This window comes from Phalangium opilio, unplaced genomic scaffold, assembly GCF_054372755.1.
Source record: "Phalangium opilio isolate 3A_F unplaced genomic scaffold, DU_Popi_V2 ptg000078l_1, whole genome shotgun sequence".
NCBI lineage: Eukaryota > Metazoa > Arthropoda > Arachnida > Opiliones > Phalangiidae > Phalangium > Phalangium opilio.
In genome coordinates this window covers 1191306-1218032 of record NW_028324186.1, presented here as the reverse complement: position 1 = coordinate 1218032, position 26727 = coordinate 1191306, and the positions used below count along the sequence as shown (strand labels likewise).

Here is a 26727-nt window from a genome sequence, read left to right as displayed (position 1 = left end):
TTGACTCACGGTGCTCAGCGCTGAGCCAACGCGGTCACCAAAGAAAATAGTCGGGTTTTTGGATAACGTGACGTAAAACGCGTAGTTCTCAGCTTGGTTATTGTTGTATAGAGCAATCATGATAAAAGCTTAAAAAATGTTTTATTCTTAATAAGAATATAAAACATAAAAAATAAAAATCCAAACGGTTAGGCATTGGTAAAAAAGACATGTGTAAGCTATTTGCAGAGATGATAATTGTTTTACATGTTTAAAAATTAGACTGAAGCTTCCACTATTGTGTTTATGCTCCTTGTTTGTTTGACTGAAAACCATCTAGGTGTAGATAAGGATGAAATGCGGAAGCGCAAAGCGCGGGAAAGGATGAGGGCAAAAAGGTCGACGTTTTCATTGGATACAGATACTTAAGGTTATATAATCTTCTCGACACGGAGAGGTAATATTTTGGTTTTCCCAACTTGTTCATGTTTAATTTCGAACGGTGTTTTAATAGTGTTATTTTACACCGAATTTACACTTTAAATTGGCCCCTAAAAAATCAAGGTAATAAAACTCTCTTTCGGGTGTTTTTACGGTGTTTACACCGTTTTAACACGTTTTTAACACTTCCATTTCTTAGAGTGTAGTCAATTACTACAAGTAAAGACATCGTTGCCACGAAAAGTGAATAAAAACAGAGTAGAAAAGCCCATTTAGGATAAATGAAAATTAAAGTTTCGGTTGTGTCTCTCAATTAGGGTAGAGACGGTTGTTTTTTCATAATAAAGGAAATCATCAACAATGCTATAGTGGGATACACTTAGACCTTATTTTGAGATTACAGAATTACTTAACACCCCAGAATGATTTTTTAAAAACCAACTTTCTGTCACCTTTCTAACGCTGTAACCATCTGAGCTACTGAGGCTCGACTGTAACATCATTGATAGGAGAAGTAAGGAGAAACGTTACCAATCATGTGGATAACTAAGAATATTGTTGAGGTGTAACGAGAGTGTATATAGTGTTTACAACCCAATCTAGTTGATAATGAAGCACACAACAGAGACACAGACACGGACGAAACAGAACCTTTCCGAGACATACGTCACTCGGAGAGGTGAAAATCTCACACAATCGTCGGTACGAATATGATCGACTGAGAACTCGAGTTTTTCCATTTTGGCACACCCAATTGCTCGAATGAGACAGCGAGGGTTTCAGTATTAAATAAAGGTTCAAATACACCGTTCCATTAATGGGGGTAGGAAAATCGTAATAGTCGACAAAGACCAAATAAAAATATCTAAATGGCAGGCTGGTAACGTGCAAGGTACGTAAAGAAAGCGCTATATAAGGTTGCCTCGATCCCGCCGTTTTCTTTCGATTTTTTCTCGTTATTTGATTGGTCTCTCCCTGTCTCTCTCTGTGACGTAGTACGTGGAGATTCTGCAGACGACCCTAGCTCAAATATACAGGGTAGAGGCTATAAGTTATGGACAAGGCTTAGATAAAATCAATTAATTTTGATTAGTATTTAGTTCCTATTTTTTAACTTGTTTTAATGACCTAAATATAATATTTAACATGCCGTACGGTGGAGCAAAGTGTGCAATAACTGGATGTGATAATAAATTTTCCGTAACTTCTAAAAATGTGGACAAGAATCATATCAGTTACTTTACATTACCAAAGGACTCAAAAATCCAGAGAATATGGATTTCTAAATGTTACAATCCTAAAATTAATACTACTTATGCAAAACTTTGCTCGGAACATTTCAAAGACGAAGATTTTGTAAGAGATTTTAAAGCTGAACTGATGGGAACGAAGCCTAAAAGACGGTTAAATTCAAGCGCAGTTCCTTCTATGAAGTTACCATACCAACAGTCTATGTGTGTGAAAAGTTCAGAAGCAAGAGAGTCTAGAGCCAGATGTAGAGAAAGAAGAAAACTTATTGATGAGTTTGTAAATTCAGAACTGTTAGAATCTACCAAGATTTCTTCCAAATCAAGTATATTATCTAATGAAACTTCCAATGTATTTACTATTGATACGTCCAATGTTTCTATTGATACGTCCAATGTTTCTATTGATACGTCCAATGTTTCTATTGATACGTCCAATGTTTCTATTGATACGTCCAATGTTTCTATTGATACGTCCAATGTTTCTATTGATACGCCCAATATTAATATTGATACGTCCAATGTTACTATTTCCTCTGGCTCAAGTGTGTCATGTAACAACATTATCAACGTTAGTATTACTACCGAATCGTCAAGTACTAACAACACGACCAATAGCGTATTATTCAATGTTAATACTGAAATTATTAAAGCCTGTGATAATTTACACGATTCTAGTGTACAAAATAATTCAAGTGAGAAAGTATTAAAGCTTTACAATGAAGATTTGAATGTTTGTAAAGAAAAATCAAGTTGCTTGAAAATGGTTCCTATTAATGAAGGTCAATTTTTAAAGTGTTCTCTCTGTTACTGCAATTGTGATGGCATAGAAGAATTAAGAAAAAGTAACATTTTCTGGAAAAACTTTGAACGTTCAGAAAAAGAGAAAAGAACGTTAGCCAAGCACTTAAACAACGCTAAACATCGGCTTTTGAAACAAGAGCGAAAGAATAAGCTTCAATGCTATGAAATTGCTCGTCAAAACGGTACTATTCGCAGTTTGAATAAAGAAGTAAAGCGTTTACAGAAAAAAGTTAAAGACAGTGAGAAGTGTGTTTCCAATGTACCTGATTTTAAAATTTCAAATGTACCTTTCTAAAATTTTAAATGTACCTGATTTTTAAAATAAATCCACAAAACACTTTAAATAAGAAAAAAAGGTTGTCTTCCTTAAAAATACTTTTAAATAAGCTAATAAATAAATTATAATTCAAAGAATATTAATACCAACAAGTTGGGAAAACCAAAATATTACCTCTCCGAGTCAAGAGCAGGCCTACTTACAAACTTATTTACCCAGATATGGAAATGTTTCTTTTTTTATGAACAAATAATGAAGTTAATTTTATGTAATATTAAAGAGGTATACAAAGCATAGCGAATATACTGTAAATCAGACGACATTTTACATCCAATAAGGATATACTTGTACACATTAAAATCATCCGATGGGGGAGAAACGGGAAATGAAGAGATAAAACCTTTACGTGTTTGTAAAGGCCCAATTTTCTACTCCTCAACTGTATATCCTCTACGTTCAAAGCCAGATTCACAACAGGGTGGCCGTGTAAACACTATCCTCTCGTTTCACCTCAACGATTTCTTAGTTTGTCAACATGACTGTTAACGTTACATAACACCAAAGCTTATTTGTGGCTACACGTACTGAAAGTAAATGCGCACCATATAACGCATGAAAACACGAAGCTATAATCCGATTACGATCAGACCTTTCACTGAACTGGGCTGCCTTCAGCAGAGCTCACCAAAAAAGACAGCGGATTTTTCAAAACGTTAACCGGTGAGCTCTGTCGTCATAGCTTTGCTGAACGCTTTTCTCCGGTCATCGGTGTTTTAAAAATTACGCTAGCGCAATAAAGCGTGCAAGGTACCAAGGCTTAACAAAAATTGTATGATAACATATTTATAGAGATAGATAAGAACAACTATTATAATTAAAATTAGAAAGATTAACATGGTCTCTTAAAATGCTCGCGTGATCAACTGGTTTCACGCCAATTAAATAGGTATAGTCCCATCAGAGCTATTTGTAATAATACCTCCATGTTTTTACCGCCAAGCTGAGAACTACGCGTTTTACGTCACGTTATCCAAAAACCCGACTATTTTCTTTGGTGACCGCGCTGACTCAGCGCTAAGCACCGTGACGTCAAAATTCAAAAACAAAATCCCCTTCTGTACGACACTGCTAACAGCGCTGAGCTCTGCTGAACGCGGCCTAGATTTTCACCATGATGCTTTATTCAATTATAAAGTCTAAGCCTGATTATTTAAAAGTGTATTTAACTTTCGGCCCACTCTGAACCGTTAATTTCTCTGCATTACAGAAACGAAAACCAAACCCAAGCGTTTACTTTTGGGTTCACTAGGCCTATTGACAAATAAAAGTTCATTTGACCGGCATAGCAGCATTCTTCTTGTTATCAATAACGAAAGGATTATGCTATAAACAGATGTAGTATAGCTTAAGTAATATATAAACATCCATTTCAAATAATAATTATAAAAAATATTCTTGGGATATCAAAATGAAACAGAGCTTTAAAGCTACAAAACTACTAAAGGCATCGAAATTACGAAAAATATATCCATATATTAATTTTACATTGTGAGAAAACCAAATATTAAGGTTTTGTAGAATTTCTTTCCACATCAACACAAGGCGAACTGTTAACGCGGTGCACTAGTGTAACAACGGACGGACACACACAGACAAACACATAGACTGCTGTTTTACCCTTTCCGTATTAATTTTGTTTTGAGAAACATGATTACCTTAAATACTAAAATAAATATAATAATTATAATATATTTTCTTCGTTAGTTGTTCGCCTTATTGAGCGTTACATCATTTTGATAAAGAACAATTAAACATTCTTGAGAGACTTGACTAATATTGGCGTTTGAAATGAAGCATACGCCGGTTGCTTCGCCTTACTCAAATAGGTAGTATATAAGGGTGTCGAACTACAGTTAAAAGCAAGAACAACCGCAAATGCGAAAACCTTTGGTAGAGATCCTACCCTAGGGAGCGGCTAGACGTTTCTCGTAACCCTAGCTGATCGCCGCGAATGTCTTAAACCAAACGATGACGATGGAGTAGAAGCCAGGTGTACAGACTGGTGTCTATGTGGAATAGAGGGAAGACAAGTAGATGGTGGTGTTTAGAAGCCAGTATGAACAGACTGGTGTCCAAGTGGAATGGACGAAGACCAGAATGTGGTGGTGATTAGAAGCCAGTATGTACAGACTGGTGTCCATGTGGAATGGACGAAGACCAGAAGATGGCGGTGATTAGAAGCCAGTATGTAAAGACTGGTGTCCATATGGGATGGACGAAGACCAGAAGATGGTGGTGTGAGGACTCAAGTAGAGTAGCCATTTCCGTGACTGTGAATGCAGTTCGGAAATGGCGAACATGTTTGCTCCGATTTGGAAACTGCGAACGCGGTCACGTGGGTGTAACGGTCACGTGGGTGTAACAACAGACACACACACAGACACACACTAACTCTCGATAACTCACACTAACTCTCGATAACTCACACTAACTCTCGATAACTCACACTAACTCTCGATAACTCACACTAACTCTCGATAACTCACACTAACTCTCGATAACTCACACTAACTCTCGATAACTCACACTAACTCTCGATAACTCACACTAACTCTCGATAACTCACACTAACTCTCGATTACTCACACTAACTCTCGATTACTCACACTAACTCTCGATAACTCTCGCTAACTCACACGAACTCCTGCAATTATGAACTCAGGTGTACACCAAAATGTTATGTGTCTGCCCCCTCGATGAGATCGTACGCCAATCTCTTTCTTCAAACCGGACAATGGAATATCGACGAGGGTAATTTCATTGACCGTGACGAGTTCGCCAATGGTAATGCTCTTTTCGTATTCGACTTGACCCCCGACCTGAATGGTAGTTCGACTGAAAGTTTCAACTTTATAAAGAACGGTAGTGTCCGATTGGAGTTAATATTTGCCGAAGCGCTACCGGCTACAATTGCCGTCGTTTACTATTCCGAATTCCAATCTTTGATTGAAATTGACAAAAACCGAGCCGTTTTATTCGATCAAAGCTCATAATGGACTCTCGACAACTTGAGAGAATATTAAGGCGTGACCCATACACTAAGAATTTGTTCCGGGGAATATTTCCGGCGGATAAACTACCACTAACAGTTAAAACATTTCCATCGCTATTTATTGTGAACACTGATACGTCTAAAGGGGGAGGAGAACATTGGACGGCTATATACATTTCGAGGAAAAAGAATACTGAATTCTTTGAAAGCTACGAAAATCCACCCGATTTATTTAAATTTAACGATTTTGTGGAGCGAAACAGCCTAACTGTTAATTTTAATTCACGCCAACTACAGGGGGAATTAAGTCAAAGTTGTGGCGGATATTGCATTTACTTTTCATTGTATCGGTGTAGGGGGGTTAAAATGTTTGATATAATAAAACGATTTTCTAAAAATAAAAATGTTAATGATCGTATGATTGCGGATTATATGTTTAAGAATTACTCAATAAATTTGTCATCATTTTTCTTTTTATTTCGCATTTTTATGCCCGTGGGCGAGTGTGGAAATACCACTAAAGTTTATTTTGGAGTTTATGTACAAAAAGTTTCAATAAAATTCCGATTTTTTTTAAAATTTGTTTTCATTTATTCCATTGCTTCGCATTTTTTATTAAAAGTTTCAATGAAATAATGACCATAAGCCAATGTTCGGATACCGTCAGCGAGTATGTATTTTTTGTTGTCGCAAGGTGATAAGGCTTTCTTTGTTTGTCTAACTGTATAGAGATTGTGCTTATCGCTGAGAATCCTTTTCATAACGCAAGTAGTCTCTTTTTCATCGAATAAACATTCGCGATAATCAGAATGGGTAATGGAACGCTTCACAACACGGCGACATATCCCCTTTGCCGTTTTCTTCTCTCCAACTTCGGATAATATTGAATAGAGCTTCGGTCTCAACCCCACGAATTCTAATTGAAAGGATATTAATATAATTCGTAAAGTTAAGAAATTATCCCGTCAAAAATAACCTTTGATAATCGCTCCATTCATCTCATCCTTCATTTTTCCCAGAACCTTTTTATTTTTATCGCTGAAAAGTGGGTGTGATTTGGGGTATCCCGAGAAATCAAACCAATCACTATGTTTCTGCATGTCGCTGTACACGTCTTCCGTTCTTATGTCGTACATAAGACTATCTAAAATGTGGAAATTATCTTGTTTAGTTTGAAATTTGTTTGCATTTTGTTAACTCACCAGTGTCGGTAAACTGTAATATCGCCTTATTGCCGTATTGCTCTTTGATAAAGTCATAGTGGAATCTGTACAAGAATAATTTTGAAAGATCCAATATGGAGAAACCAGTGTAGATGGGACGATTCAGGGTTAGAGATTTTTTGGTCATCTGAATGCCGACCAGTTCATTATGGTACATAATAAATTTTTCAAATGTCGGGGATGAAGCTTTCTTGGTTGCCATTTCAGCTGTTTGAACCATGGTAAAATTAATGCGATGGCTTGGGATTCCCTAGATAAAATTATTAGTATTCAAAAGAAACAGCGATAAGACCCTAGAAACGTACCATCCGGTCCAATCACTACGTAGCTAAAACCACAGGCAACGTGTTCCGAAAGCTTCGTGGTGGAGGAGAGAATTTCGTTGTTCGCGCAAGTTTGATAACGATTTAAAATGCTTTCAAAATCAGCGTAAATAACGAAGGGACACTATAGGAAATAAATTAAATAATTTAACAATTTTTACGTGAAATTGTACTAACTCACCTTTTGCATCCATTCAAATTTGTCAAAAGATAGAACGGGGTTTTTGTGTGGCATTTTAATTCGTTGGGGTTTATGTATAGAGCAATGTTTAACGTGCTCTGAATGATTATTTTCTGCATTACTTCCGGTAAACCTATGTAAACACCTTCTACATATGGCGGATTTACCATTGTGGTTCGTGAAATGTGACAAAAGTCTACTAAGACTTCGGATGAGACAATAATGCTGTTTCACCCCATTGGTTAAGAGTAGTAGATCAATCTCGCGGCTTTTATCCACCCTTTCTTCACTAATGTAACGAGGAAAAACTTCCTTTTCCCAAGCAAACACGTTAATCGAGAGATTATTCTTCATCTCGAATTTTTTCAGTTTATGTGGATTAAGCGTGAAAGGGAAAGAAATGTCCGAGCAGTCTAGTTCATCCGCGAATTGGGTGTACTTCGACACCTGATTTGGGTTTTCATCAGCTTGGTGTAAATGAGCCAAACATGCCCACTTAAAACACATTTCATCATCAGATTTTATGTTAATAACACTTCTGGTGTCTCCCACTCCTTCAGGTGTTGGTATATAACACCCCCAACTAGGGGTAGATATTTAATAACATCCAATTGCATATATAAAATACGGTCAATAACCCAGTTGCTGCCTAGCTCTTGGAATTCCTGCATTTGACCCGTAATGTGTTGAACGCAGGCATCTATTTGATTTTGAAACTGTGCCGCCAAGAGAGTGGAAACAGTTTTACTTCTGATGAAGGGAATATGCTCGATTTCATCCCCGCAATTCAATACTTTTGTGTATCGCACTCGGATTAAAATGTTCCATTTAATCCCCTTCCTTTTGAATAGTTGTTTCTCCAAATATGTTATTAAACTAGGTGTTAGGGGTGTGATAAAGAGCTCTAGATCGGTTTGGCAATCTTGGGGGGTGTATCTCGCACTTAGCTCCGCATCACCCAAAGCCAACATTTCCTCGACACCCTCCGAAAACGTGTTCTCCGTAGTTGAAGGAGATACCGGGTCGGGTGTTGATACATGGGGTACCCTATCGTGGATGGTAGTATGACGTTTAAGATGTTCTTTTCGAGCAAAACTTCTACCACAAGCGCAGCACGTATATTTAACTCCATCATGTTGTTCGCGAATGTGCCTTGCCAACACTTTTTTTCGGGTAAATTTTTTATCACACGTACTACACGAAAACATTTTTGAAATTTAAAGTTTATAACTTCGCGGACTTGGATTTGAAATAAAATGAAATAAAATTTATCGAGCCTTTTATACCCCACCCGAACAACACTCGAAATTTTGTTATCTATATGGGAAATTTATGACTGTCAGTAAAGTAAGGGTGGATTCACACACTTTTGTTTTATTTAAATTCAAATGTTTTTATTATTATATTTATGTTATTGATTTTGTACATCCGAATCGTCTTCGGGGTCATCCAGGATTTGCTGCATGATTTGCTGAAGGTCGATTTGACGTTGGAGTTCATCGGTTTCAATGACTGGTTTCATTCTCCTCACTCGCTTTTTTGGTTCTCCGTCAGTGGGGTTTGAGGCCTTGGTTCTCTTACGTGTAGGTGTGGTAGAACTACCCTCGGGGGCGGGTGGTGGTGTCGATGATGATGGTGGAGCTTCAATTCGAGACAGGATGGGTTCGGGTGCTGGTGGAGACAGGGGTGATGCTTCATCCAGCTGGGGGGTAGTAGGAACGTCTTGGTTGATGACGGGTATAACCGGGGCTACATCGATGTCAAAGAACCTAAGGACATCCTCCACCTCAGATTCTCCGTCTACAGGAAGATGGACTTTCTCAACCTAGTTTAGAAAATCAAATTATAAAGACAGTCAAAATATAATATTGATAATAATAACATACCTTTATAAACTGCTGACTTTTTTTAAGTCCGTTCGTCCTTATATTCTCCAAGTTGGCGTGATACGGGAGATTTACCCGAATCTGACGCTTACTTTCATCGGGGAAAATACCGTTATGCCACGTCCCGTGGTACTTGGAAACAATTACTTTTAAAGCTTGAAAAGTGAATAAAAGGTTCGGAGCTTTGAAACCGAAAGTTGCCGTATATACGATGCTACATAAAGTAGGTCGGATTGGTTTGGTCTCCATTTTAGTTTTTCTTTTACTTTACGTAGTTGTTAGAAGGAATGGTGCTTTTAAGAAATTTGAAACAGCTATTTATACCAAATAATAGTGAACTTAAGGGAATTACTTCCAGATATGAATTTTATTTTCAATTGGTGTACAAACACTTGAATTATTTTTTATCCATAAGTGTAACTTATATGTTTTAAATAAACAACATTGGACGTGATCTCCGTGGTATTTACAATTTAAATTGGGGCTTTTTGTGCAATTCTTTAATTTGAGACAAGCAAAGGGAATTACTTCCAGATATGAATTTTATTTTCAATTGGTGTACAAACACTTCAATTATTTTTTATCCATAAGTGTAACTTATATGCTTTATATAAACAACAATGGACGATATCTCCGTGGTATTTACTATTTAAATTGGGGCTTTTTGTGCAATTATTTAATTTGGGACAAAGCAAAGACTCGGCGTTTTCCACGTCAACCCCGAGGTATTTCGAGAGTATAGTCGACTTTTCAAGTCCCTTCGTCCAATAAACGCTGGCTACACCCTTAATCTCCTTAAAAATATGGGGAATGTCGCTATACTCATAGTCTCCGTCATCCCACTCCAGGGCGCAAATATTCCTAAAAATCCAGGAATTTGTCCGTTTTTCTCGGGGAGTCATTTGGTTGTATGGAAACGGTGGTTTAAAAACGAACACCCCATTTTCATTAGTTCCATCGACGTAGTACGCCAATTCCTTTATGATATATCCGTTCTTTGCCCGTAGGAAGCTGACCTCAAGAATGCATGTCTTTTCCGTACAGTTCATCATTTTAAGTTCTATTAGTGTAAAGTATCAATAACAGTTCTAATGAAATTGCTGTTATAAGATGTTACTTACATCGGCAGGCCAACTTGATCCCTAATACCGTCCTACCGCATTTCTCTTCTCTTTTATACCCCCGTTTGTTTACTTTACACCCAAAGGGGTCAATAAGATTTTTCGCATAAGTCTGCAATTTTACAGAACCCCATCGCAATATCTGAAAACCATTCTTCCAGCCTTTACTGTATTAGTTCCATTTCAATAGATAAACAATCGATTTATAAACTTGAGAAATAAACTTTTCACACTACCGCCTATGGATACACCAAATTCCCGGGGAAATTTTCGCTCTCTTGGGTTCCTCGTTCGAATTGAGGGTGATTTTATGTCGTTGGCTGATAAAATGCTATCGGTATTTGCGAAGAATTATCACGGCGTTGAAATTTTTGATTTTCCATATATAAAAGCACGGTTTGGGGTTCCGAGAGTATCGCCGTAAAAAGTCCACTGACACGCCGGTAACCATTCTGAGGTCTCGGTAAATGGAACCCCGAACCCCGTTATTTTGAACTCTCAATTTCATATTACTAGTGGTGGCTGGGTGTTGAAAATCCAGGCTCAGAGTATTCTTGCTTCCACCCTTACTCTCTGTAGTTTATAAACTTTTGTGGTATGGCTATATTATACAAGGTTTTCTACCCTTAATTTCTGTAGATTACGGGCATTTATAATACCTATGTGATGTAAAATTATTTTTATGATAGCATTATGAGCTTGTGGGAAGGTGTTGTTTAAAATATGACAAGATAAAATAAGGTTTTCTACTCTTATTTTCTGTAAATTCCTGGCATATAAGGGAACGTTCGTGATATAAAATTATTTTTATTATAGGATTATGGCCTCGTGGGAAAGTGGTTGTTTACAAATATGGCTAGATAAAATAAGGTTTCCTGTAAAGATGCAAGAATTGATGGCGAAGGACTCGGCGGCTGTCGCAAACTACATCCGCCTCACTGATTTACGAAGTACCTTGGAGTTATTGTTCTTCAGTTATATTATTTACATTCTCATCATCATATTTCAACTGTCCAAATCATGCTAATCGATTCAGAGTTAAAGTTTAATAACCGTGCCTATTAATGAGAGCTCCGTCATTCTGGAAAGTCATCGTTCAAAGTGCAAAGACTGGAAAAAATGTTAATCCGAAAATCAGAGAAAAAATCATGAAATAAGAATTAAATTAATAAATCTATTCAAAATAAAGAAATCAAAAACCTACATACAGAAATTAACAACAAATGCAAAATCAGTAACAGCAATTGGAATCAGAATATTGATTACAAAATTTATATATCACGAAACCAGAAACTAAGCACAGTAGTAACAAGAAGTGATATCTAGTTTATTAGGGAGAAGTTATAAATTCGACACATTTCCAGCTCTATCTCCAGTCCAAACGTAGGTCCGTAGTTAATCCCCGCCTCTAAATTACAACCAGCATCTCATTGGTTCTTAAAAACTCACGTCAGCGCGACGCAAATGACGAAAATTACCTATTTTTCGATTGAGGAGCGGCAAAATAGCCCGGCCGCCTTTTACGCCCCCCCTTGTATTTTGAAAGGGTGACTGGGCGCGCGCGAATACTTAGGCATCTTATACCTTGTCCCTAATAAACTAGATATCTCTTCTTGGTAGTAATGACTTCATTGTACGTGTATCTATGCAAACAATCACACATCAACACCATATGCCGAAGGACACACTATGGATTATAAAAAATACTTATTATCATAACAGATGTAACCTAATTTCAATATTGAATTTTCTGTGGATATATTTTAAGCGCTGACTGCGTGATTGTTGTTTATTAAGGTTCAACTACGTCTTATGAATAAATAATTTACAAGAGCGAGTTTGCGGTAAGCCTTTTAACTTTATCATGGAGAATCGATCCGTGGATTTTTTTCTTCTAATTCTATCTGCGCTAAAGTTTTAACGATTATGTTGTTTTGCAAAGGTTTACTCGCACGAAAGAGAAATAACGTGCAGGGAAAGAATATAGCACCTAGAATTTTTTCATAACAAGATGGCCCAAGGGCTGCGCTCATAAAAAGAGCCACATCGTACCGTACTTAGCAGGCGTACAGACACCTCGGGATTTACTATTTTTATAAAAAGAAACCAGAATTTCAATATGAAGTATACAAAAGAAAGAATCTAAGTTGACCTAGCTTCTACTTACCGGGACCACAAGTACAGTATATACTTGCTTTTGCCTTTAAAATTCTTCTCAATTTCTGGCGAAATTCACGTAACTTCTGGGAAAGTAATAAACACAGCCTTAAGATCATTTTAAAAACAGTTGCGAATAACTGTTTCCTTATCTCTAAATACCCCAATATTTTTTTTTCTTCAAAAAATAGTCATGTTCACGCTTAAATGAGAAATCGGTTCAAAGCGATTCAAAACGCTTCCAAACGGGTAGTATTTCTGTCAAAAAACGTATGTAAAAACAATAAGGTTAGTAATGGCGAAAGGTAATCATTGTAAAGCGAATAACGTCCGAAGAGGGACCAAGGTCTAAAAGCACCCGTGCTAAAGTTTTTAATTAAATAAAACCTTTTCAGAACTCCATGACGTAGCAGTCTCATTTTAATTTTGAAAAATAATTATCAAGAACCATGGATCAAAATTTCCATATTTATGAGAAACAGTTTTGGTTTGGTCGAATTTTCCTCTTTAAGTTCTAAGGTTGGTTTGAAAGAAATGTTTTAACCATTAAATTTAATCTGGCTTATTATTAACTCTATAACGAGACTATTTACCTAACGTTTGTTTTCACTTTTACTGAAAAAGCGACCCACCGTAATGAAGCCTATTTGGCAGAATCCAATTTTAGCTTGAAGGAGAGAGTAATGGAGTGGAAACCCCCATACCTTAAGCGTTGCTTTTGTACCCCCACCTACGGCACCATAGTCCTCCCATCATCCCCAGCGGTTAGGTAGGGTCGTGCCGGACGAAATTGTAAAGGACGCTCCCTCTATCTCAAAAATAGAAGCTAGTTCTCATTCAAATAAAATGGCGCTACGCGGCAGCACTTAGCAATCGCCTACTGAAGGGTAGGGGCGTGCGCGAGGTACACTGGGAGAGATATGGTGCCGCAGGTCGCCCATCATCATTTCCAATCCATCTGACTGCCTTATCCCTGATTTTAGAAAGAGAAATAGACCCGCACAAAAAAGGTTCTCCTCCATGTTAAACTTTTCCGTATCAGTCCGTATGTAAACCTTTAAATCTTGGCTTTATTAAATTACCGGATTGATTCTACGCGTTTAAAGCTGCGCAAAAAAGTGGTCAAAGAACTCCAATCAACTTAATTGCGTCAAGCTTCAAGATTTCTTTAAATTGCCCAATTATGCTTATAAACCCAAGAGAATAAGAAAATAGATAAGGTTCACGGAAACTACAGTTAACTCTGCGACTCTTCATAGTCTTTGAAGGTTTCAGATTATAGAGGTGTGTGGTTTCAATCGAATAATTCGATCGAATACCGAACCGAATAATTCGATTCGGTATTCGATAAGCCCATTTTCACTATTCGATTCGAATATCGAATACCCAATTGACTATTCGGTTAAAGTTCGACAACCATAAATTTAGGTCCTTGGCACCTTATTTAAAAAAATATCATCCCAATTTTATTTGTCTCCCATCAAAAACTACCAGCAAGTGCTTAGGTAAATTTTAAGAAAAAAATGAGGAGAGGTATTTTGAAATTTAGGAGCTTCTAAATGTTCTTCTCCTTGCTTTGTATTGACTATTTTCGAATATTAGGGTTACTACCCGATTAACAGCGAATAATTGGCCTAGTATTCGCGAATATTAGGGTTAAATACTCGCGGTTACTAGGCTTAACTATTCGCGATTAATCGGGAAGGAGAACAATTACCAAGGCCCAACTATTCGGTATTCGATTTGGCATAAACTATTCGATTCGGTATTTGATAAGGAAAATTTTTTGGTATTCGATAACCGGTTCGATACCCAAAAACTGGTATTCGCACACCCCTATTTCAGAAGGTACAAGACAGTATTTAAGTGGATGCCAAAATGGGATTGAACGGAATGGAATTTCTTGGAAATGACCGGTATTTTAAATATAGGTAAAAATTTTTGGAATCGATAACGTTATTTACTCTATTTCTAAAACGTCTCTGTTATTGCAGATACGCCCAAGAGACATCTATTAATTACTCAACACTTCTTGTAAGTTCGGTGGCGTTATTGAGGCCAGATTTTAGTGTTTGAACAGTGGCGTAACTACGGAAAATGCCCCTAACTGATATACCTATGTTTGCGCCCCAGGGTCACCTTAAGGCTGGTTTTCACACAACCACTAAACATTTCCTCGTAGTTTTGCTCAAAATTCCTCAAATAATAAGGCCATGAACCATTTTCACTAATACTTGTAATACGAGATAGCGCGACAATTGTACTATATAAACCAATATATTTTCTGTATTATCGTTTTAAAAACGCTCAGTTTTATCATATATGTTAAGATGAAGCCGATCGTGTTCAACAAAGTCTTCAGAAATTAAACTTGACAACCCAATAATCTTCACTAAAAAGCAATGGCGTCGAAATAAACTTCTCGCAAGCTGACCAAAAATTTGACGTCACGTATTCGTCGCTTCCTATTGGCCACCGCTTTTTTCCGTAAAATAAATTGAGGAAAAATTTAAATCAAATTGTGTGCATGCCGCCTAGAAAACGTCAAAATTTACGCCAATCTACCTCTGAAAATAAGGCGCGGCACGCGAATTTTCCCTCGTTGTGGACCAGTGAAAACCGGCCTTAAGTGATTGTGCGGCGAGACAGGACATCAGAAGTGCTCCCTCCCGGGGTGTGCAAGGGCGGTAGTTACACCACGTGTCTGGGAATAAAGACTGCGTTTTTAGTGATTACAATTTCAATATTTCTTGCCAGGAATCATGGGGAATAGAAAACAAAGCTGCGAAGCACAGAATCATGGCGGAATATTTAAAACGATCCCTAAACATGAAGTAAAATTCATACCAGAAACTTAATTCTACTACTAATTAGACCAACAGTAGACTTAGATCAGTAATCCCCGCTCCGCCGTTCGATTAAATGGATATGCGAGATGTGCAAACTTGAATGTAATCGAACGGACTTCTGAAACCATCAATTACTGATGTTAGCAAGAGGAAAATGAAGAATAAATATACAGGGTGTTTTTGAAAGGTCCATCAATAACGAAGGAGCGTATTTACTGGAAAGTATCAAAGAACATGGGGTGTACAACATTTGGATACGGAGATATGGCCCCCAAACATTGGCCCTTAAAAGAGGAAATATCCAACAATATAGAGTACGACTTTAAACCGAGTACCCAGCTTGTTTATAACTATCAGACAATTTCAATAGCTTTCAATCTAAAAACGTTTTGTACCTTTACTCAGTGGAAGGGTATAAAATGTGTAGAAGTATGCTTACGACGGTAATGTCAAGTCAATCCCAGGTTTCATGGTGTTTAGGACCTTTGTGGGCTAATAACGCCGAATAGCGGCACCTAATGTTAATGGCGCAAAGGGCGGCTTTGCTCTGATTAAAACAAAGAACACTCCCCTTAATTGGGGAAAGATGTTTCAAAAACACACGAGTTTTAAATCTTTTGGGTATTCTCAAGGACATAACTAGCGTACAAGAGCGCAGTCCGTGATGTTAAAGACTTGACACCGAATCCAAAAATTGTTCGAATGTAATGGGTGCTGGGAGATCTTCTAACACCATGAAATGGGATTGGCTTGACATTACCGTCGTAGGCATACTTCTACACATTTTATACCCATCTGTTGAGTAAAGGTAAAAAACGTATTTAGATTGAAAGCTATTGAAATTGTCTAATAGTTCTGAACAAGCTGGTTAATCGGTTTCAAGTCGTACTCTACATTGTTGGATATTTTCTTGTTTTAGGGGCCACTATTTGGGGGGCCATATCTCCATAACCAAATGTTGTACACCCATGTTCTTTGGTCCTTTCCACTCAGTTGGGTACAATAAATACGCTCCTTCATTACTGATGGATTTTACAAAAACACCCTTTCATATATAATTGCAAAATTTTCTTGCTTCGCTACTTAAATCTATAAAAAAATATATACATAGTTGTATGTTAACGCCTTCAATATTGGAATTTAAAACATTTCACATTCCAAGAAATTAGTGTGGTTTATATTGTGTTAACTAAGTCCACAAATAGTATAGAGAAAATATTTGAGGCAGTTGTCTGACTGCCATTATCCAAGATGGTGCCTGTTTAAAAAAGCTTCGTTACTAAATTAGCTTCTTAAAAAAATCTCAGCATCGTAGGAAATTTTTAAAGTACCATTTTAAAATTAAATTAATCCGGCCCCTCAATGAGTTTTGAATCAATTAATTGGCTCTAGAAGTTGGTAATCTAATTTTTCTGCGAATGCGGTCTGCTATTCGAGGTCAAAAACATTGTTTTCACACCCCCACCCGATAAATTGATTTAAAACCATAAATTAATCTCGAGTTCGGCTCTCCGTGCACTTCGTAATCTCAATAAACTCTCACAAACGAATATTAGCTAACTTATGAAAAATATGAACTTATGTTAATATCTTATTGTTCTTTCATTTTGTCGATAATTTTTAGGGTGGATTTCACTCAGAAAGTTGATTTAATTGACCTTCCACAAATATATAGTGAACCTAATTTTTTCAACGTAAGTTTTTGGACAACTATTATTAATTTTTTTTATTAATTATCGAATTTAAAAAATATAACTAATAAATCCTTACGGTGGTTTCAGGAATCTCATGTCTTTACATTAGACACACCACGGTCACTTTTCTACGGACTGGAACATTTAATTCCGTCTTCTCCCTACGGAACATTCAAAACAATTATCATGTCCAGGCCGCCGAAGAGAGCCGTGTCCACTTCCTGGTCCTTCTTAAATATGAACACTGAAGTAAATCCCGCTCAATTACAATCCACAAGCTACCAGTTTAAATTAATTACATCCCCGGTTCAATTAGGTGGTACTTTTAATATGGTCAACAGTGGTTCTTCTGTCTCTTTTGCTGGTCATTCACTCCATTGTAACCAACAAATACAAGTCTTTGCCCAAAAACAAAGTTTTTAAGAAACTGACCCAAGAAACCCTGGGAAATGTCTGGGAGAACGCGTCGCTCTTGTGCGCCGAACGTAAGAATCTGAGTCATTGCTTGTATCTGTAAATAACTCAATTTAACGTGACCCAGTTTCGTATAGGAAATCCATTTACTAGAGCTTGGCTTCCCCTAATTACGAAATATGACTGTCGCTAAAATATGCCTTTAAGTGAATTTTACAATTATGTTTTGTAGCTATTCCCACCATTTTGCCCCACATTACTTGTCGACTGCTAGCATCGTCGTGGCTGATCGGAGTGAGTTTCATTCTATTTTTCTTGGGTTGTTTCTTATGTACGGAGTTCACGACGGAAAGTTACGACCGCATCGACACCGTCTCGGACTTGATCAAATCGGGAATTACACCTCTAATGACAGTCAGAACTTACGAATACCTTCAAGCTTTGGTGAATAGCCTAAATTACATTAAGCCCTCTAATCTTCTGATGTTTTTGACCCGTATCTATTTCTATAGTCAGACCAGGACCAAGTTGTTAATAAATGGCTAGAAGTACTTGATCCGATGACACTTCTCGACGATTTAGGATTTTGTCTAATCCATGAACAATTCATTCCGGTTATTTCTGGGGAGAAAGCTGTAATCATAACGGTCGAGCTTCTGAATTTTTTCTTAAGAATACTAGAAGGGATAAATCCCGATTTCAAAGAGTTCATGGTGAGCCAAGGAGGACTTTACTTTTCGCAACAAGAACTCTCCTTCGACTTCTTACACACCATGTTCAACGCCTCTTGGTTGAGAAGTAGTCCCATAGTGCACGAGAACGCCCAACTGAGGTGGGTGTGAATTACATCGTAAAATGAGTACCAGACTTAACTATGGTTCTATTGCAGTGTGGCACCCTTATTCGAAACGCAAGTTTTCAAATATCTGGATTTTAATTTCGATTACACCGTTGAATATATCAAATGGAAGACACCGATGAAAAGTACGGCTGCCTTGGACCTGAGTAGCGTCTTCGTTCTTTTGTACTTTCTTCTCATGTTGTTGTCGGGAACAGTAGCCACGGTCATAACCGAAATAATCTTCAACAAATTTGGTTAAAGCTTAAAATTAAATACGTCATGACACAAAATCCAATTTCTCTTTCTACTTCGAAATGTAGTACATGAATGAAATCACTGCGTGTTACGTCACTTCAAATCTTTCTTATATTAAAGAACAGAGAGGCAATTAAGCACTTATGATATGAATGTACTAAAATATTTGCACTAACGTGTGAACTAAATTTGAATTATCGAGACATGATTTTCATTTCATCAACAAACTTGATGATAGAACAGTTTGACATCTTTATGACACTGTAGATTCGCACGAAAATATTATAATTGCAATTATTTTGAATTGTCATTGTCAATGGTCGACAAAGAAAATATGCTTTCTCAAATCCAAAGTGTTGACAATGATTTTGTAAATGAGACAAATAATGTAAATTACGAAAAAAACGTTTTATCATTTCGCACAAGTGAAGTAAGAATTTGCTTTTAAAACCTGAAAGTTTACATTTAAAAAAACTTAGATACATTAACTGCGTACATTAAAATTAAAATAATACATTTTTCAAGCATTATAGAAAGTTCTATTAATGACTCGGTTGGCCTGTAAACACTATCCTCTCGTTATACTTCATACACATGGTTTTCCAACTTTTGCCCATACTAAGATGAACTGTCTTTAGCCGCACCAGGGTTAGATTTAATTTTAGAAGTAGGAATGGAGAACGGTTAGCCTTTACTATAGTCCGACTCATAGCCCAATATAGAGCCCCTCCCTCCAACACGTAACGAAAAGTTTAGACGGCGAAAAATACGTAATTCCTTTTTACCTCTGTCGCTATGACCCACCTCTTCTTTCATACCCCCGTCCCGGGGAAGACGGTCCGGGACTTTGACGCGCGCCCAGATTACTCTGTTCTTAATTCCTGCTTCTAAAATTAAATATATCCCTGGCCGCACCAAATAGGAATATGCACAAGGGAACCTAAGACCGGTAGGTACAGACTAATGGCACCCCATGTTATTTCCCCATAGACCTTAATACAGTCGAAGGCAGATCAGACCTTTAACTACGACAATCAGGTTGCGGTCATGCCCCTTGGTTTTAATAAAGGGCCTTTAATTGAAATAAGTCTTTACTTTCGGATCACTCTCATCCGTTAAGGAACATTAAGAGAGCTTTATAGAAGACATAACGGCAATTATAATCGAATTACTCTTTGCTCGGGCTTGGGTGCCTTTAATTTTTAGCCCAATACTAACAGATAAGACATCAATGGCGGAAAAGAAAATAATCATTACTTACCTTCGCATTTAACAATGTCGATATCTGCGTTTAGACTATATATAAATGTAGTCATAAGCATATCAAACCACCCGTAAGCGTGAATTCACAATAAGACCACGGATAATCATCATTGTACAAGGGCGCCAGAGAGAAATTTGAGGTTCTACGCCACCTATAGGGAAAACGAAGCAATTCTCTCCTTCCCGATTCGCCCTACCACCTTATAACCCGGAAATCTATGCAGTCGTCTGCTTCTGCAATAAATGGCAGTGGTAATCGGTTTAAGGTTGAATTCATAAACGTCGGACGCAACGCAATTTAGTACAGGCGAAGGCAGGGCGTCGTGCGCAACGTCCTGCATTTTGCACACGACGCCCTGCCTTTCCCTGTACTAAATTGCGTTGCGTCCGACGTTTATGAATTCTACCTTTAGTACGGGTTTTTACCTCTCCGAGTGACGTATGTCACGGAGAGGTTCTAATTTCGACGTGTCTATCTGTCTGTCTGTGTGTCTGTCTGTTGTTACACCCCACGTGACCGCGTTTGCAGTTTGGAAATCGGAGCAAACGTGTTTTCAATTTCCGGACCGCATTTCCCGGAAATTTCGAAAATTGTATTCCATTCCATTGCCTGTCTAACACCACTAGCCTCTGGTCTTTGTCCATCCCACATTGACATCAGTCTGTACACACTGGCTTCTAATCACAATCATCTGCTGCTCTTTTCCCATCCCACATGGACACCAGTCTGTATACCTGGCTTCTAACACCACACCACCATCTTCTGGTCTTTGTTTTTGTCCATCCCACATGGACACCAGTCTGTACACCTGGCTTCTACTCCATCATCATCCTTAAGGTTAAGACATACGCGGCGATCGGCCAGGGTTACGAGAAACGTCCGGCCTCCCTAAGGTAGGGCTTCTACCAAAGGTTCACGCAATTGCGCTGTTCTTATCCATAGCTGCGATTCGACACCCTTATATACTACCTATTTGAGTAAGGCGAAGCAACCGGCGTATGCTTCATTTCAAACGCCAATATTAGTCAAGTCTCTCAAGAATGTTTAATTGTTCTTTTTAAAAAGGATGTAACGCTGAATAAGGTGAATAACTAACGAAGAAAATATATAATAATAATTATATTTATTATATTTATTTTAGTATTTAAGGTAATCTTGTCTCTCAAAACAAAATTAATACGGAAAGGGTGAAACAGCAGTCTATGTGTTTGTCTGTGTGTGTCCGTCCGTTGTTACACTAGTGCTTCGCGTTAGCAGTTCAACTTGTGTTGATGTGGAAAGAAATTCTACAAAACCTTAATTTTGGATTTCTCATAATGTAAAATTAATATATGGAAATATTTTTCGTAATTTCGATGCCTTTAGTAGTTTTGTAGCTTTAAAGCTCTGTTTCATTTTGATATCCCAAGAATATTTTTTATAATTATTATTTGAAATGGATGTTTATATATTACTTAAGCTATACTACATCTGTCTATAGCATAATCCTTTCGTTATTGATAACAAGAAGAACGCTACTATGTCGGTCAAATGAACTTTTATTTGTCAATAGGCCTAGTGAACCCAAAAGTAAACGCTTGGGTTTGGTTTTCGTTTCTGTAATGCAGAGACATTAATGGTTCAGAGTGGGCCGAAAGTTAAATACATTATTAAATAATCAGGCTTAGATTATATAACTGAATAAAGCATGATGGTGATAATCTAGGCCGCGTTCAGCAGAGCTCAGCGCTGTTAGCAGTGTCATACAGAAGGGGATTTTGTTTTTGAATTTTGACGTCACAGTGCTCAGCGCTTCGCCAGCGCGGTCACCAAAGAAAATAATCGGGTTTTTGGATAACGTGACGTAAAACGCGTAGTTCTCAGCAAAGAAAGTATAGGGGAGGAGTGGAAAGAGGGGAAAATCATGTTGCTCTTTTCTACCGTGCATCTTCAATGCGCAGTACCGAGGCATTTCCGTTTGAGGCATTAAAAGGTATCGTAGGTGGCGCGACTGAGCCGGAAACTCCCTCGTACCACTAGTATAATTTAGGGGCAACATTGTAATTTAGCCTTGTGGAGCGGGGGAGCTTCCACTCCTCCCCTATACTCTCTTTGTTCTCAGCTTGGCGGTAAAAACATGGAGGTATTATTACAAATAGCTCTTGCTGATTCTGATGGGACTATACCTATTTAATTGGCGTGAAACCAGTTGATCACGCGAGAATTTTAAGAGACATGTTACTCTTTCTAATTTTTACCTCTCCGAGAGACGATGACGTCACGGAGAGGTAATACACTGACCGTGTCTGTGTGGGTGTGTGTGTGTGTGTCTGTCTGTCTGTCTGTCACCGCGTTTGCAGTTGGCAGATCGGAGCAAACGTGTTCGCCATTTCCGAACTGCTTTCACAGTCACGGAAATGGCTCCTCTACTTGAGTTCTCACACCACCATCTTCTAGTCATTGTCCATCCGACATGGACACCAGTCTGTACACACTGGCTTCTAATTACCACCATTTTCCGGTCATTGTCCATCCCACATGGACACCAGTCTGTACACCTGACTTCTAACGCCACCATCTTCTGGTCTTCGTTTTTGTCCATCCCATATGAACACCAGTCTGTACACCTGGCTTCTACTCCATCGTCATCGTTTGGTTTAAGACATTCGCGGCGATCAACTAGGGTTACGAGAAACGTCTAGCCAGCCTAAGGTGGGATCGACCACCGAAGGTTTTCGCAATTGCAGTTGTTCTTGCTTTTAACTGTAGTTCGACACCCTTATATACTACCTATTTGAGTAAGGCTAAGCAACCGGCGTATGCTTCATTTCAAACGCCAATATTAGTCAAGTCTCTCAAGAATGTATAATTGTTCTTTTTAAAAAGGATGCAACGCTGAATAAGGTGAATAACTTACGAAGAAAATATATTATAATAATTATATTTATTATATTTATTTTAGTATTTAAGGTAATCTTGTCTCTCAAAACAAAATTAATACGGAAAGGGTAAAACAGCAGTCTATGTGTTTGTCTGTGTGTGTCCGTCCGTTGTTACACTAGTGCTTCGCGTTAGCAGCTCGCCTTGTGTTGATGTGGAAAGAAATTCTACAAAACCTTAATATTTGGTTTTCTCATAATGTAAAATTAATATATGGAAATATTTTTTCGTAATTTCGATGCCTTTAGTAGGTTTGTAGCTTTAAAGCTCTGTTTCATTTTGATATCCCAAGAATATATTTTATAATTATTATTTGAAATGGATGTTTATATATTACTTGAGCTATACTACATCTGTTTATAGCATAATCCTTTCGTTGTTGATAACAAGAAGAACGCTACTGTGTCGGTCAAATGAACTTTTATTTGTCAATAGGCATAGTGAACCCTAAAGTAAACGCTTGGGTTTGGTTTTCGTTTCTGTAATGCAGAGACATTAACGGTTCAGAGTGGGCCGAAAGTTAAATACACTTTTAAATAATCAGGCTTAGATTATACATATAATTGAATAAAGCATCATGGTGAAAATCTAGGCCGCGTTCATCGGAGCTCAGCGCAGTTAGCAGTGTCATACAGTGTCATTTTGTTGTTGAATTTTGACGTCACGGTGCTCAGCGCTGAGCCAGCGCGGTCACCAAAGAAACTAGTCGGGTTTTTGGAAAACGTGACGTAGAACGCGTAGTTCTCAGCTTGGCGGTAAAAACATGGAGGTATTTTTACAAATAGCTCTTGCTGATTCTGATGGGACTATACCTATTTAATTGGCGTGAAACCAGTTGATCACGCGAGAATTTTAAGAGACATGTTAGTCTTTCTAATTTTAATTATAAAAGTTGTTTTTATCTATCTCTATAAATATGTTATCATACAATTTGTGTTAAGCCTTGGTACCTTGCACGCTTTATTGCACTAGCGTTATTTTTAAAACGCCGATGACCAGAGTAAAGCGTTCAGCAAAGCTATGACGACAGAGCTCACCGGTTAACGTTTTCCAAAATCCGTTGTCTTTTTTGGTGAGCTCTGCTGAAGGCAGTGAAAGGTCTGATCGTAATCGGATTATAGCTTCGTGATTTCCAGCGTTATATGGTGCGCATTTACTTTCAGTACGTGTAGCCACAAATAAGCTTTGGTGTTATGTAACGTTAACAGTCATGTTGACAAACTAAGAAAATCGTTGAGGTGAAACGAGAGGATAGTGTTTACACGGCAACCCTGTTGTGAATCTGGCATTGAACATAGAGGGTATACAGTTGAGGAGTAGAAAATTGGGCCTTTACAAACACGTAAAGGTAATATCCCTCCAAAGTTTTATCTCTTCATTTTCCGTTTTTCCCCCATCGGATGATTTTTTATGTGTACAAGTATATCCTTATTGGATGTTAAATGTCGTCTGATTTACAGTTTATTCGCTATGCTTTATATAGCCTACCTCTTTAATATTTCATAAAATTAACGTCAGTATTTGTTCATAAAAAAGAAACATTTCCATATCTGGATAAATAAGTTTTTAAGTAGGCCTCCTCTTGACTCGGAGAGGTAATATTTTGTCTTTCCCAACTTGTTATTATAAAAGTTGTTTTATCTATCTCTATAAATATGTTATCATACAATTTTTGTTAAGCCTTGGTACCTTGCACGCTTTATTGCGCTAGCGTAATTTTTAAAACAACGATGACCGGAGAAAAGCGTTCAGCAAAGCTATGACGACAGAGCTCAACAGTTAACGTTTTCCAAAATTTGCTGTCTTTTTTGGTGAGCTCTGCTGAAGGCAGCCCAGTTCAGTGAAAGGTCTGATCGTAATCGGATTATAGCTTCGTGATTTCCAGCGTTATATGGTGCGCATTTACTTTCAGTACGTGTAGCCACAAATAAGCTTTGGTGTTATGTAACGTTAACAGTCATGTTGACAAACTAAGAAATCGTTGAGGTGAAACGAGAGGATAGTGTTTACACGGCAACCCTGTTGTGAATCTGGCTTTGAACATAGAGGGTATACAGTTGAGGAGTAGAAAATTCGGCCTTTACAAACACGTAAAGTGAATATTCCTCCAAAGTTTTATCTCTTCATTTCCCGTTTTTCCCCCATCGGATGATTTTAATGTGTACAAGTATATCCTTATTGGATGTAAAATGTCGCCTGATTTACAGTATATTCGCTATGCTTTGTACACCTCTTTAATATTTCGTAAAATTAACTTCAGTATTTGCTCATAAAAAAAGAAACATTTCCATATCTGGGTAAATAAGTTTGTAAGTAGGCCTCCTCTTGACTCGGAGAGGTAATATTTTGGTTTTCCCAACTTGTTAAGACTAAAGTTGTTTGTTTAAGATTAGGAACAGCAAATTATCTCGAATTTTTAAATAAAATGGGAAAAACTCTTAGTGATAAGTGTACACAGTACAACTGGTTTCTTATGAATAGGATAAGTACAAAAGATAAAAGTGTAGGTTGCAGCATGCCTTTATTACGCGACCTTCAAAATCCACATTTTAGCCCCACTTGCAGACGACAATGTTTGTTATGACTACAAGTATTAATAGAGGTAGAGCTTATAATAGGTTAGTTTAAGATATATATTAATCCTTGTATTTATAACCAAGCTTCCGGTAGCATCCCTTGCGCGATTTGAATAAAATTTCCCTTTTGTGCCACCAGGAAGACTTGTGTCGCGAGTTTTACCTAGACAATGCCTGTGGCTAATTTCCCGCCGATTCACGTTTACGGGTGGTTTGATATGCTTATGATGTAGTATAGCTTAATTTTCACTTCTCCTATTTCAAATACTAATATCATAAAATGTTCATGCAATAACGATATGAATCAGATTTATAGCTACAGAACAAATAAAGGCATCAAAATGGCGAAAAGTGTTCACCATATTTTCATTTAATATTGAAAACAAAAATGTTAAGTTTGTTAGGATTTCTTAGCACTAGCTAACAGGGAGTAGAAGCTGTAGACAGTTTGTTGAATAAGTTCTAAGAGTGACGCACTATATTAAATCAATTGAAACTTCGCTATTGACGTTTTCCATCTAGTCTATACATCTTTCCCTATTTATGTAAATAAGATAAGAATTTTTGAGATAAGTTAAACCTTATTTTCGAGAACCTTTGGTGAAAGTCAAGCTGTTCGGAGGAGGATAGACGTTTTTTTGTAACCCTAGCCGATCGCCGATTACTCTTAACCCTAACGATGATAATGGAGTAGAAGCCATTGTGAAATATTGGTGTCTACGTGGAATAGACAGATGACTAGATGATGATGAAGTTGTTAGAAGCGTATTGGTACAGATTGGTGTCTATGTGGTGTAGACAGAAGACTAGTACATGGTGGTGTTGTTAGAAGTCAATAAGTACAGATTTAATTCTATTTGGTTTAGACAGATGACTAGTACATGGTGGTATTGCTAGAGGCCAATAAGTTCAGATTGGTGTATAAGTGGAATACACGATATGAAGGGTTAAGGACTGATTAATAATATATCAAAATACAACGGATCTTTATAGCTAAAAAACTACTAAAGGCATGGAAATTACGAAAAATATATCTATATATTACTTTTAAATTATGAAAAAAGAAAATATTAAGGTTTTGTAGGATTTCTTTACACGAGGCGAACTGCTAACGCGTTGCACTAGTGTAAAAACGGACGGAAACACATAGACTGCTGTTTAACTCCTTTTGACTTGAGAAACAAGATTATCTTAAATACTAAAATAAATCTAATTAATATTATA

At 37.5% G+C, this 26727-nt stretch overlaps 3 protein-coding genes across 3 annotated transcripts; all 3 read right to left on the bottom strand.

Moving 5' to 3' along the window:
* Positions 1–6351: 6351 nt before the first annotated feature.
* Positions 6352–7196, bottom strand: LOC149654974 (uncharacterized). Its single transcript, XM_089845003.1, has 3 exons — positions 7003–7196; positions 6777–6944; positions 6352–6716 (listed from the first exon to the last, which is right to left on the bottom strand). Exons 1-3 carry the CDS (start codon positions 7178–7180, stop codon positions 6391–6393), a joined length of 672 nt encoding a protein of 223 aa, XP_089701129.1. The 5' UTR covers positions 7181–7196; the 3' UTR covers positions 6352–6390.
* A 54-nt stretch (positions 7197–7250) lies between these two features.
* Positions 7251–8639, bottom strand: LOC149654973 (uncharacterized). The gene is made up of 3 exons (XM_089844977.1): positions 7528–8639; positions 7329–7470; positions 7251–7273 (listed from the first exon to the last, which is right to left on the bottom strand). The coding sequence occupies exons 1-3, from the start codon at positions 8032–8034 to the stop codon at positions 7251–7253; spliced, it is 672 nt and encodes a 223-aa protein (XP_089701103.1). The 5' UTR covers positions 8035–8639.
* A 299-nt stretch (positions 8640–8938) lies between these two features.
* On the bottom strand, positions 8939–9688 carry LOC149654972 (uncharacterized). The gene is made up of 2 exons (XM_089844976.1): positions 9414–9688; positions 8939–9352 (listed from the first exon to the last, which is right to left on the bottom strand). The coding sequence occupies exons 1-2, from the start codon at positions 9660–9662 to the stop codon at positions 8939–8941; spliced, it is 663 nt and encodes a 220-aa protein (XP_089701102.1). The 5' UTR covers positions 9663–9688.
* Positions 9689–26727: the final 17039 nt, after the last annotated feature.